At 33.4% G+C, this 13,727-nt stretch overlaps 1 protein-coding gene across 1 annotated transcript; it reads right to left on the reverse strand.

The window, feature by feature from the left end:
• Positions 1–8,238: 8,238 nt before the first annotated feature.
• Positions 8,239–9,094, reverse strand: LOC113690993 (calcium-binding protein PBP1-like). The gene has a single exon (XM_027209159.2). The coding sequence runs from the start codon at positions 8,858–8,860 to the stop codon at positions 8,498–8,500; it is 363 nt and encodes a 120-aa protein (XP_027064960.1). The 5' UTR covers positions 8,861–9,094; the 3' UTR covers positions 8,239–8,497.
• Positions 9,095–13,727: the final 4,633 nt, after the last annotated feature.

Here is a 13,727-nt window from a genome sequence, read left to right on the forward strand (position 1 = left end):
GGCTTGAATGCGACAAGGAAAAGAAAGTCAAGCTTTGGAGGATGTGGGTGTGTATGATATCCTTGAGGAGGAATGAATCCAAGAACCAAGTGATATATATAAAGGAAATAGTAATAGTTATGATGTATATATCCTCTGTGAATAAAATTCAGATGAGTTATCACACAGCGTTGGTGGTGATACACAATCAATATATAAACGGTCAATTCAAATAGGAATGGTTACAAAGATTGACCAGTTGAAGTGTATTATATGGTCCATAAATCAGTGTCTATCATAGGCATTAGGCATTCTACAAGACTTGACCAGTTAAATTGTACGATGATAAAGCCCCAAGTTCTTCTTCGAATCAAATAAGAACTTGGGAAGATATTTGTTTAAACGGTTTGGGATGGGCATCTAATTAACAGAACTGCACCACTCATTCTATAAGAACTACAGATAGATCTTCGTATCTCCAGTTAGTGCTTCAGCCACGAGTGGTTTATTTTAAGAACATCTAATCCAAACAGCTAACCCAAAATCAGTTAATCCAAACAGCTAATCTAAAAACTCATTCTATAAGAATGGGTGGTGTACACACGATTGTAATATAGATGAGTATAGATGAGTGGTGCAGTTTACACGTGTAGTCGTGTTTACATCTGTAGTTCTATAAAAACACCACTCATTCTACATACACGATTGTAATAATTGTAATTATATATATTTACATGATGAGATCTAGATGAATTAACGAGTGTTTATTAGTCATCCGTTACAAAAATCTTTATTTAAATATTTGATCAAGACAGGCACTTTAGTTGTTCAAGGTCAGAACAATGACCATTTAAGTTTGTCTCACAAGAAAAACACATAATGCATGTTATTGAAAATTACCCTAATTATTATCTCAATTAATTTGAATGGAAAAAAAATTGTGTGTTGAGTCTATTGGCTTTATTAAAGATCAAGAAATCAAGAATACCAAAGCTAACTCCTTTTTTTCTGGTTGTCACATAGTTTTAAGTCTTGATTCTAAAAAAAATTCTGGCTGATTTGCCTTCTTTTGTATTAATGGATGCCATATATGCAGATGATTTAATGATTTAATAAACTAGTTTCCTGATCCTGTATTAAAAAAAATATATGGTTGATTGTGCTAAAATCCATTGCCAATTTACCATGCTCTAGAGTACTCTAGGATCAAGAAAATCCTCCTTCGCTATAATAAATAGAAAATGTGACACATTATTGCTTTCAATATAAAACCGTTGACATTTCAATTTGTCACTTCAAGAACATGTCTACTTTTTGGTTTTGAAGTAAAACCAGGAAACAAGTAGGAAGAAACTTGGCCACATGAGGACAAAATGAACAGTGGACGGAAAAGGCTACTTTAGAGCAGCATTTGACGATAAATTTGCGGTAAAGAATACTGGGTACATGGGTGCATGTACTGCGGGTGCTGCTTCGAGGACCGGCAAACCCTCCCGGCGCTTCCTTTGAGTGACAGGTAGCTTTAGTTTCACGGCAAATTTCTCCGTCCTGCCGACACACACTCTTAACAATATCTTCAAAGATTTTCTTCACATTGAATAATGAAATTCGCTATATTAAATTTCCTTCGCGCAATCCCGTGTGAAAAGATTTTTATCTCAGTATTTCATTAAGGGTTTGGCTAACTGGAACCGTTATTAGGAAGGGTCTCAGGTGTTAATTTTTTTTTTTAGTAAGAGTAATATTAATCTAGAAAAAATATCGAAATGCTAGAGTGCAACCAATATAGTGCATACATTCGTATATTGAGTTAAGTATAATTTAGATATATTAACGAGTGCCTCACGCAACTATTAGGGAAACAAAAATCATTTTGCAAACTGTCATTCAATCAAGTAACATGATAGACAATTATTGGGGTTGGCAGAGAGGGCCGTTAGAATCTTTCTCATTATCAAGTTTAAATTTCGAATTTTAGTAGTTGGGAGTGGGAAGGGTGAAAGAATTTTTTTTCTTTTTTTAAAAGTAACATGGTGGATTAGCACATTTTTGTTTTACCTTATTGTTGAGTTTATTTTGAATATATCAGCTCTTTTCTTGAAGATCATGTATTTAATCAAACTTGAGATACTTAACATTTAAGTCTGATTAATTACCAAAATGTTCTCTCATTAATGACATACTTTTATGCGAGTCAAAAGCCAAAAGTACGATTTTGTTGTTTAAAATAACGAATCACAGGTTGTAAGTTGGATAGATAATTTTTTTGCCCATATTTTCCATCAGTTGGAGGGAAAACCATGAGTAAACATAGCTAGAAATATTGCTCATATGTCTCAATTAACTATCCTACACGGGAGGAAGTAATAATGAGAGACTAAAAGAAAACTTCTAAAGAAGATCTTCCTAACTTAATTTCAGAGATAAGAAAGGTCTTTGGTTGGAAATGGGAAAATTTGGGGACGGATGAAGCAGATGGATTTAGACACGTGTCCACCCATGCACGTACACAAAAAAGAAGAGACGTGGATATATAGTACAAGATAAAAAAAACAGGAATGGGCATCAGCATTAAACAGAAACAGTCAAAGGATAAGAGCTAATCCACCTGCTTAGACCTCTATGTATATTCTTAATTGGTCAATTACTATCACATTTTAGTAGTGATGATTTTGGCACAAGCTTTTTGCATAGAATCATCAAGTGATAATAGGCTTTACATCCTGATAGCTAGTTTAAAAAAGATGCCAAAAAAAACAAAAGCAAAATAAAATGGAGCATTATGCGAATCATAAGATTTGTAAATTTTGATTTTTGCATGGCTAAAGAATGTGTATCAAGTCAACGAGGCCTCGGTCTAGTGATCAAAGTTGAGGTCTCCCAGTTTTGGAAATCCTGAATTCGAGTCTCACTAAACATGAATTTTTTTTTCCCTACTTTATAGGGGTTAATTTTGCAGTGATATTGAGTTACACTTGAGTTAATTTGAACTATAATTTATTCATATTGCTCTCACTATTATGGGTTCATTGTTGTATATATCACAGAAAACCAAAATTTTTCTCCTTTTGACTTACTCCTAGCATAGACATCCTATGAATAGGTTACATTGATAATCTACATTCCTTAGATAGTTACAAAACTTGAGAATTTTTCAACGTTTGCAGGTCAACATAGGGAATTGTAACAATCAATTTGAGGGTAACCTCTCCGCGAACCATTTTGATGCATTGGCAAGTGGACTTAATTAATGTTGAAGACATTTGGTTGACATGGAAAAAAAAAAAAAAAGAATGTTGAAGCATTCATTGGGGTGCTAAATGCTAATGTTTGTTGTCGAGGGGATCCAGATTATGCATGTACAGTTGTACTCCATTACAACCAGCAAAACAATCTGGATGCAAACGTTGTAGTCAAGTATGCTTAACAAATTAATGAATTGTGGTCCAAAATGCAACTATATAAGTTGGCTTATTAGGTATTTGTCTTGTTTTCTGGACCCACGTTTGCTTTTAGCTTCATGATGTGCCAATTTGTTCATTTGGAATAGGACAAAAGTAGCCTTAAGCTATATGGCTAATATTGTGTCAAAACAGATACAGTACTTTGAAAGAAAGTCCAAATTAAAATCTTAGTGAAAAAAAAAAAAAATCTTAGTGAAAAGATGTTGAGCATTTATTTCATGTATTCATTTGACATATAAAAGCACAAACAGCTAGAACTTTTTCTAATTTCCATGAAAATCTATCTTCACTAGGATTGAGAAATTTGATAAGTATTTGAAATTCATTCAAATTGCACTAGTTGTTTAGATTGCTTAAGAGACGTTTAGATTTATCATTCACCAATTATCAGAATACATTTTAAACATTATAATAATTTATAAGCTCAACTACCTTGTACGCATCTAGTCTAAGCAATTTGAGAAGATTTCAAATCTTTCGTCAAATCCATCAACGCTAAAACCCCTCATGAAATGAAAAATACTACTTTGTTTCATAGGGGAATAGTACCACCAATTAGGTACATATTTCTGTATTGCATTATCTCGAATACGTTTACCACAATCTGTGACATTGCTTAGAATCCCTTGAAAAAGGAGAACAAGATTTGTTTGGCCTCCTTTGGCTATGCAGTAAATAACGTAGAAGTCACTACTTTCCAGAAAATGTAACTCAAAGATCTCATCTGATGCTTTCCTAAAGTTTTTGTTTGATCAAAATTCTGATAATGTATTTTTTTTCGTTTGTTTGATCTTAATAAAGTTTATGTAATTACATTCTTAAATAAGAAAATTTTATGCTCTGGAAGGGTTAGTTTACCAACCAAATGAATGGTTAGAATTATTTTTTCATTCTTGAAACCACAACAGCAAATGACTACAATAATAATTAAAAAAAAGGTGTATTTGGATAGTATAATTTGCAAATAAGATTTCCAAGTATTATTCAGCTTACATCATAAACAAATATTTTTAATTATTTCTTTTTCTCACATATATCACATCAACAAATATTTTTAATTATTTCTTTTTCTCACATATATCACATCACATCACGTGCGTCTTTGAAAAGAACATCTCAACTGACTTGGTTATTTTGAAGCCACATCACCAGATTTTTTTTTTCCAAAAAAAAAAAACTTGGTTAAATAAGAAATCAAAGACATACAACTGGTCTCAAAGTTAAACCTAAAAGGCAGAAATGGCAAAAGAAAAGGACCAGGCCAGCCCATTAATAGTCCAATGAATAATGGACTACGAGGCCTTGTCCAACTCGCCGGCAGAAGTCACGTTAGCTGATCCACGCTTTTAAAAGGTCATCCCCAAAGCCTTGCACTGGACTCCCCCACAAAAAAAAAAGGTAATAATATCGGCGGAGCAGCGCAAAGAGTAGATTCTTTAATTGGAAATGATAAAAATCTTTATTTTTCTTTTCAAAATCATCATTTTTAACACTGTTTGTGAATGTACATTCAATTCGTTTGCAATTAATAGAAAAAAAATGCATTTGAAAAAAATTCTTTTCGTAAAAATTGATTTTATATTTAACATTAAAGATATAAGAATTTTTTTAATGAATTTGGTTTCTCTTCGAGTCACGTTATTTGGCTGGTGGATAAAATTTTGGACCTAGGGCCAAGGTTTTCAAATTTTCACATTTTCATGGGTAGGGCGAATTTTGTGAGTTGGCCTATCGTGTCCGATGGAGATGCTGCTGCGGCCTGGATATGGCCTTCTTTGGGATCTTTTAAACTTACAAGGGATGCCAGCTTAATGAATGGTCGCCATCAGGGGGTGGCTTGGTGCGTGATCATGAAGGGAGATTAATCTTTGCTTTATAAAAGGAGTTCTTTTAGCAGAGGCAATTGGTAAACAATTGGTAATCTTAGTGTAGAAGTTGATTCTGAGGTGCTGCTGCGTTTGATTTAGTCGAATTCTTTAGCCGGTTGACCTTTCTGTAACGTGATTAGGGATATTCGTCATTTGTTGAATGCATTGAAAACTGCCAATTCTCATGTTTACAGAGAAGCAAATTCTTCGACGGATAAGATGGCTGGATTGCGTAATTGGGACACCATTTTTGTGGATCTTTCCCTCCCAGCTTCCACCTGAGGTTAGAAAGGCTCTTCGATCAGATAGAGAATAGGATGTCCTATATATAATACGCTCCTTTGCGAGATAGCAAGGGTGGCAAAGTTAGTATATCTGTTGGTTTTGGGCATGGGTTGAAACTTCTTGAATTCTTTATAATACTTTACTGCATTTGATCAATAAAATAATGGGGTGACATCTCACCCGTGGACGGATTTTGCCATAAAAAAAATTCAATGAAATAAAGATGTGAAGGCTCTTAATGTACAATAGGTTTAAGGTAAAGAATTGGATGTGCATGGTTATTAGTTGTGGTGGGTGATTTAAGGGTAATTGATTAAGTGGGTAACTAGTTAGTCGTATTAGATAAGTGATTAGTAAATAGTTTATAAATAATTAATCGGGGTATAGAAAAATAGACGTTAAATGACATGGGGGGTAAGGATGGGTTGAATCGTTCAGGGAGGAAGTGTAAATCAAAAATCTCAAATTCTAAAATTCGTTGTATTTTTCTTTACTACCAGGAAGACAAGAAGATCTAAATTGAGATGCAAGTTACTACATGGAAGGATGATTTATTTGGTCTCCAGTGAGAGTTTTGTATTTACTGATCGATTGAAGTAAGAAATTATTACAAATCAAATGTATATGCACTTCTTTTTGTCTCTTTCTTTTTTGTATGATGTATAGAAAACACATTCTAATATCTACTAAAAAAATAGCTAAAAGAGAAAATAAATTAAGAAGGCTTTGATCTAATGATTAATGTTGAGAATCCTGAATTTAGAATTCTCGAGTTCAAAATTTTTTATCCCTTCCCACTTCTTAAATCCTACCGTTTCTATGCTAGAAAAAAAAATTAAATTAAAAACAGACAAAATAAATTTATTTCGAGGTAATATAACATACCAAGAACACACCGGACCAAGACCCCTTAATCGTTGTTTCTTTTAAAAATCCACTTTTTTTATAAATAAGCAAGATTTATTAACAGCAAGATTTGCTTAACAAAGTCAGCAAGGATATTTCATCAAGAATTACTATAATTGGCAGATTTTGCATAAAAAATTATACTATGTGCTAAATTATTAGCCTCTTTTGAAACCCAATTTATATCAACACAAATTTGGTCTAGCAAAGTTTTACTAACGTCACCAATTACAAGGCCTATATTAGGAAAAAAAACATGTCTTTATCAGTAGGAAGCTCCCTTCAAGGATGAACTGCAGAGCAGCTTGTCAATTAAAATAAAAGCCTGCCAAGGAAGACTTATCCACAAAACAGGACATCTTAATTCCAATTTCGAGGCTGCCAAACATTCCTCGAACCCAGGAAAAGAATCCAAAGACGGTCGAGCTGAATAGCTGGTGTCATCAGCAACGCTGAACCAGCAGGGCCCATCAAATACGGATCTCTGCTTGTTGTTCAATTTGTTTGTATTCAATGCATGAAGCCCACCAATGACACAAACCAACAAACACCTCAGGAAACATATTATACTTCCCCCTCTGTCCCACTTTGATTGTTCTAGTTCTTTTTTCACACAGTTTAATAAAAAATAATTAATTTTGTTGGAACAATCAATTTAGGTAGCTATTTTTTTAAAATACTCTCACATTAATTAGAGTACAACTTTATGGGAACTTGAATTAATAGTAAAAAAAGAACCAACTCTCGTTAAATGGGATAGGTTTATAGTAACAACAACTTACATTAAATAAGGGTATTTTAGAAAAATTAAAATACAACTACATTATTCAATTGAAAAATGGACTACAATTTGGAACAGACGAAAAAGGAAAACAAGACTATCAAAGTGGGACGGAGGGAGTAGCATTCTAGCAATTGAAAATTGAACATTTACCAATCTTTCCAAAGTCTTGTTTGGATTGTGATTTTTTGTCAAAAAACTTTCATGTTTTTTATAAATATATTTTTTAATTAACTTTTTATTTTATATACATGAAATCGCTATAGGATATTTTCTATAAAAACTCCTAAAAATAGTAATCCAAATTGGAAACGATGTTTTTGAGTTAATGCATTTGGTAGTAATTGGCAAAATGCATTCATCAGATAGCTGAAGTAGAGATTTGATAGTGGCACTAAGAAATCAGATTCATGGGGACTTGGATTTGATATGAAAATGAATTGAAAAAAATCTATCGTAGAATACTCTTGGTGTGTACCTTAAATTATTTTCACTATTTGGCTAAGAAATTTTTTTTCTAACCTCTTCCCACATCTTAATTCCCATCTTTTGTGGATCCTTGCTATAAAAAAAAAAAAAAGCAAAAATAAAATGGTTTTCAACGCCTTTCTTCTCTTAAATTGACAAATATTATTAGTATCTAATTTTTTTAATCGATACCATAGATTTTATAATATAACTACTCCTGCTTTGTTTTATACTAGGGAGGGGATCTAAAGAGGTGTAGTCACCATATGCTACAAACTGGTAAGATATCAAAACGAAGTTGAATTATTCTATATGCAGTCTCTATCAAACCTGTCCATTTTGGCAAACTTCTTCTTGGTTGGGATTTCCTTTACTTTCAATACTTGTTTATTTTACATTATTTCCCAACAATATGTGCTAACTACAATTTCATCCTTGATGGAACTGATAATCCTATACTAAAAAATTGCACCATATTGAAAGCAGATTTGCACAAAAAATATACTTCAACAAGAACACAATAAATTGTGATCTGCACAATTGAGAAACCAACTAAAATTCCCAATTATTGTTTCGAGTTTGACTATGCCTTTCTCCAATATTCTATTACCACATGAACAAATAGCCAAATGAAACAAAACAACAGTAACCCCGGCAGGCTGCCGCAGACAACTGTTACATAAAATCTCAACCTCAAAAATATGTCTTCTGCCTCCAATTCTGCCATTAATCTTCTGCCAAGATCATCATTGTCCACGGGTACTCCTGAAGCCTTGTCGAAGAGCCTGATCAAGCCAAGCCTCAGATTCTTGCATCAACTCAGGGCTAAGTCTGAACATAAGCACACAAAATTCCATCTGATCAAGCGCTCCATCTCCATCAAGATCGCCTTCTTTAAGCATGCTCAAAAGATCGTCATCCCTCAATTCTTGCAATCCCAGAAGTGCAGAATTCTTCTTCAGACTGTCGAATGTGATCAACCCTTTATCTTTATCCATCAATAGCTGGAACCCATTACACAGCTCTGTTATCAGACCCTCACCTCCTAGCTTATCAGCCATCATTGGCAACATATCTTGAAACTCATTAACCTTGGCCCTTGCTGCCATGGTTTTCTTGAAGCCTCTGTTTTATCTGGATGCAAAGGGAAATAATAAGTTTTTTTGGGGTTGGAGAGGTTCAGGGGAACAAGAGGGTTTTATACAGGGTGAAAGGGGCAGAGAAAATTCACGTTGATGCGATGTGAGCAATTGATGACAGCCAATGTACAGACAATTATTGCTGGTCGGCTTTTTAGAACCCTTGGGTCCTTGGTGAAATTGCCTCTCTGTTTCTGAGAAGAAGCTTGTTGATCTTGTCATTTTTCTTCCCCACGGAAATTTCGGTCATTTCACAAAAATTTGTTTTTTAATCTGAATAAAAAAATGTCATGTCTCAAATTGACTCATTCTCTTGGGGTTAGGACGGTCTACAGTATTTATATTTATTAAAATGTTGGTTTGTTTGTGGAATTTAGGACCATTTCTAATTGGGGTTCAACTTCATTGGGAACCTTGGCAGTCTTTTTCTTGCGGGTAACATATTTATTATAAGTCTTTCCACATGATACCTATGACAGATGTTGGCCTGGTGGGGGACTTGGGGTGGGAACTAGGAAGCTCTCTACCTCTAGGAAAACTGCAAACATGGTTGGCAAACACTACAGTATACAAAACGTTAGGGAGGAGATCAAAATCTGGATTTGCAAATTTTGCATGAAACTTGTACGAAAAGGGGACCCCAAATGGAAAAAGATTTTGGTGTGAACAGTGCAGCCAAAAACTGAAAAGGTGACTCCTTGAGAAATGGGAATGAGTGGTGTGGCTCATTGAGCAGCCTTATATGTTACATTTCTTGCTTATTCTAATAGGCCATTTTTGGCTTTAAGCTGGAAAAACTGTTGAAGGGAAGTTTCCTGGAGAAATGAAAAGCCAACTTAACCATTAAGAATGTTACAGCCTTACAGGAGACTTGGGTGACAATTAAATTATCATCTTGCTTTGCTTGTGGTTTAAGAATGTGGTTATGTCCATTCAAGGTTTTGAATGTTGAGAAGAAAATTTAGGTTGTGTTTGAATTACATTTTCCGTCATTTTTCATGGAAGAATTACTGTAGCGATTTGATATATGTGAGGGAAAAAGGTGATAGGAAAATATGATCACGAAAAACAATAATTTTTTCTGACGAAAACAAGCCATCCAAGCAGAGCCTTATATCCCTTAGATGAAAATACAAAGGAGCTGCATTCTTGACTTGAATAAATTGTTCCATGTTGACTTTCAAGTACAGAGAAACTACACACCTCTACAAACTGTTAATTCCAAGCAATGAAGTGACCAGTCATCTGATAGTTTAGTTGTGACCTGAATTTTCATTTTCTTACCCTTTTAGGACGACAGACTAAGGCACCTAGAAGTTTCAGCAAATAGCAATAAATGTAAAGTCTATGAAATGATTTTCTACCTTTGATGGATGATTCCTCAGAAAATTTTTGTGTTTCCAGTCTCCCGCGCTAAAAGTATAATTGTCATCTCTTTGTTTCATGCGTCTCAATCTACAACATTGGATAGAGAAGTCAAAAGACTAGAATTTGCTACCACTTAAGCTCAATTGAAGGTGCCATATAAGAATTCTAGACAACCATGAACAAACTAATAAGAGCTTGCCTAAAGAACTGATTTAGTCTAAAAAATTTAAGTCAAGTCATGAAAGAGTTCATATACAAGGAAAGCAAGAAATTTGAGTTTGTACATTTACATTGTAAATTGTAAGTAATTTAGGTGCAGTGACAAATACTCAGTCGCAGTGAACGGTTGACTGTGAATTTAGTAAAGATTATATGTTTATTTCAAATTTACTGGTCAAAGCATTAAAAAAAATGGCATTATCAACGGGTTTGTTTGGATTGTGTTTTATTTGGAATATTTTTACTGTAGCACTTTTTGTGATGTGATGTGTGTGAGATAAAAAGGTAATTGGGAAGATAAAAAGGTGTATTGGAAATTGTAATGATGATATAAGCAGATAAAATTTGGAAAATAAAACATTTCTCTTTGAAATATAGCTAAATGGAGAAATTTGACTGGTTGATAGTTGGTTGACCTAATCTTATGGGGGGAAAATGTTAGAAAGTACTAAAGTAAAAGTCCATATTTGACAAATTCTCCGTAAATTTGGTCCAAAATGGGGCAAAACATCTACAACGCAATTACAAGTGAAAAAAAAATACAGGAGAATTTCTTCCAGGCTGAAATTTCAACACTTGTACATTTTAGAAGAGTTCGAGTTGGTAATACCATGATCTACCACGGGATGTTCTAATCTAATCTAAAACTCATATTTGTCACTTGAGCAAATTATTCGGGTAGTCACTGAATTTTTTGATTAGTTAAGATTTGACCACTCAACTATTAATAGTATATTTTCATCAACTGAACTATCAAATATGTAAATTTTGAATTATTTTGTCTGATTCCATCGTTAACTAAACCAGATTTAAGGATTCGGACGATTTACGAGATTAGCTAGATTTGATAAAATTAACAATGAAATTAGACGGAATGGAATGGTCCAAAATTTATACTTTTGATAATTCAATGGCTGAAAACATATTATTAAAAGTTGAGTTGCCAAAACTTGATTATTCGCAAAGTTTAGTGACTATCCTGATAATTTACTCTTTATCTATTTTAATCAAAATGTTTAGAGCAGTTTTTTTTAATCAAGCAAATTGTGGTTGGCGATTTCCAGCTAGTTTATTGATAATATTATTTTTTATTTTATCAAAAAATAAAGAAAAAAATCAACATGTTTAGGTGGGCCCTGCACTTGTGCACTGGTGCTCTAGTCTCATATTTCTTCAAGCTCCAGAGCAAATATTCAGCTTCCACGAAGCAGCATGAGAAGACAATTAACCAAACTGTTTCCCAGCAGACAACCAGATAATGTAAAATCAGTAGTCAATTCAATCTACAGGACGCTTCTCTTTATCGGAAGGCACCGACATACGTATTCTTTCCTTTGAGCACGTAGCAATGTCCATTTCCCTGTTGCTTCATTTTTTTCAGCTGCCTCTGAATATTGGCAGAATGATCAGATCCAATTAATCAGAAAAATAGAGTCTAGCCTTTGTTTGGATAGAGTATTATAAAGGCTATGTTTGGGTGTATTGAAAATTGTGTTTAACAAATATTTTTACTTGTGTAAATTCGATAAGGGTATGTCTAATAGGTGTCCATTGGACATTTGTTAAAATATATTTCAAGTGTCATGGTTTTACAAATATATAATTAATTAGAAAAATTAAATAAATATAAGGGAGGGTAGGTAAAATTAAATAAAAATATAAGAGACGGTAACAATTATAATACATGTATATACAAGTAAGACTGAAAGATGGACCAAATTACTACTCGAATTGAGCTCGGCTTGGTGAGAGTACATTCAAATTTGATTCGTCAACTAGTTAAATCAAGATTGAATAGCGTTTTATATTCGATAACATTCAAAATCGATAAAAATAATTGTTCAAAATTGGTTCGACAAATAAATTAGGGTGTTCGATTTAATTAGACTTGTTTATACCCCTATATACATGATTAGTTAGGTGAATTTTAAATGTATTAATGAATGCCTAATAAGTACTTGTTAGAAAAACCTATTCCACAATACAATAGAAGTTAAAAAAAATGAAGAAATAATAGCGTTATGTTAGTTGGGCTGAAATGTGGCAATTTTATTGCAATTTGTCCAAACGAGGAAGGAGTGGGGGGCCGTTAGGTTTTAAAACAAAATTTATGGACCAGCGTTATTGGGCTTTGGCCCTTTTGGGCCTCATTCATTTTGTTGATGACAAGATTAGTCATTTAACTTTATGATGAATCAAGATCGCATTGCAATGGTAAGCATGGCAAATACATCAATGTAAACGACAGAATGCCAGCAAGTGGAGAGAAATTGTCTGCATATTAATGGTATGTTAAGAACCAAGGCGAGGTCCCAAAAATTAATATTTTGCATATGCTTACAACATTTAGGAAAATAGGACAAACCTCCCTCTTAAGACAGCTACATATTAGGGAAGCCAACTTCTCATCTGTGGTTTATTTATCTATCGTTTATTTGATGGATTAATATTATATGCACCGTGAGTGTAAAGATTTTTTACATTAACGCGCATAGATTTATGACATATAGACAAAAAGTAAATTTTAAATTTGAATAATAATGATATAATATTCATGTAAACCTACTCGTGTAAAAAAAATCCTTACACTGACAGTGTATAAAAATTAACTCCTTATTTGATACCCTCAATGTGGATAACATAACAAACACAAATGTTGGTACAATTAAGTGAAGGTAACACGTTATGATCAACAACATTAACCTTAACGTTAATGTCAACAATCATAGAAAATAATTCAATCAATTTTTTGATTCTTTTTTGTTCTTATTTTTTTTTACATTAAAAACAAAACTAAAACTACCATCTTTGACTTTAGCTCAAATCTTATCTAGTATATTGGCATAAACTCAAACTTAGTTTTGGAATTTACGTGAAGAATAAAGCCGAAACTGTGATTTTGTCAACATTTGACAAAATGGTGGCTTCGTTACTTCCTAGATTAAAGAAATTTTTAAGTTGTAAAATAAATGAACCAAAAAAAAATTGCATTTTTATTTCCAGCTGCTGCAAGGTTACGTGATAAAATTCTTAAGAATATCTCAGCTCCGAGTCGTGCGTGTAGTCCCACTTATAGCCGCTATAGTGGAGAATGGAAAGTCAACCCCAGAATGTGTACCTAAGTCCTAACTAGTGTTAGGAAAATAGTAATAACTACAATAATAGGAAACGGTTTTGACGTGAAAATTCACTTTTCTTAAGGAAATTTGTCCTCACTATTCTACTATCTAGTTTGTAGCAATTCCCTCTA

Source organism: Coffea arabica, chromosome 5c (genome assembly GCF_036785885.1).
Source record: "Coffea arabica cultivar ET-39 chromosome 5c, Coffea Arabica ET-39 HiFi, whole genome shotgun sequence".
NCBI classification, from domain to species: Eukaryota; Viridiplantae; Streptophyta; class Magnoliopsida; order Gentianales; family Rubiaceae; genus Coffea; species Coffea arabica.

Excerpts from the sequence above, each read along its gene's own strand:
- LOC113690993 (XM_027209159.2), bottom strand. The coding sequence starts at position 8,860 with ATGGCAGCAAGGGCCAAGGTTAATGAGTTTCAAGATATGTTGCCAATG.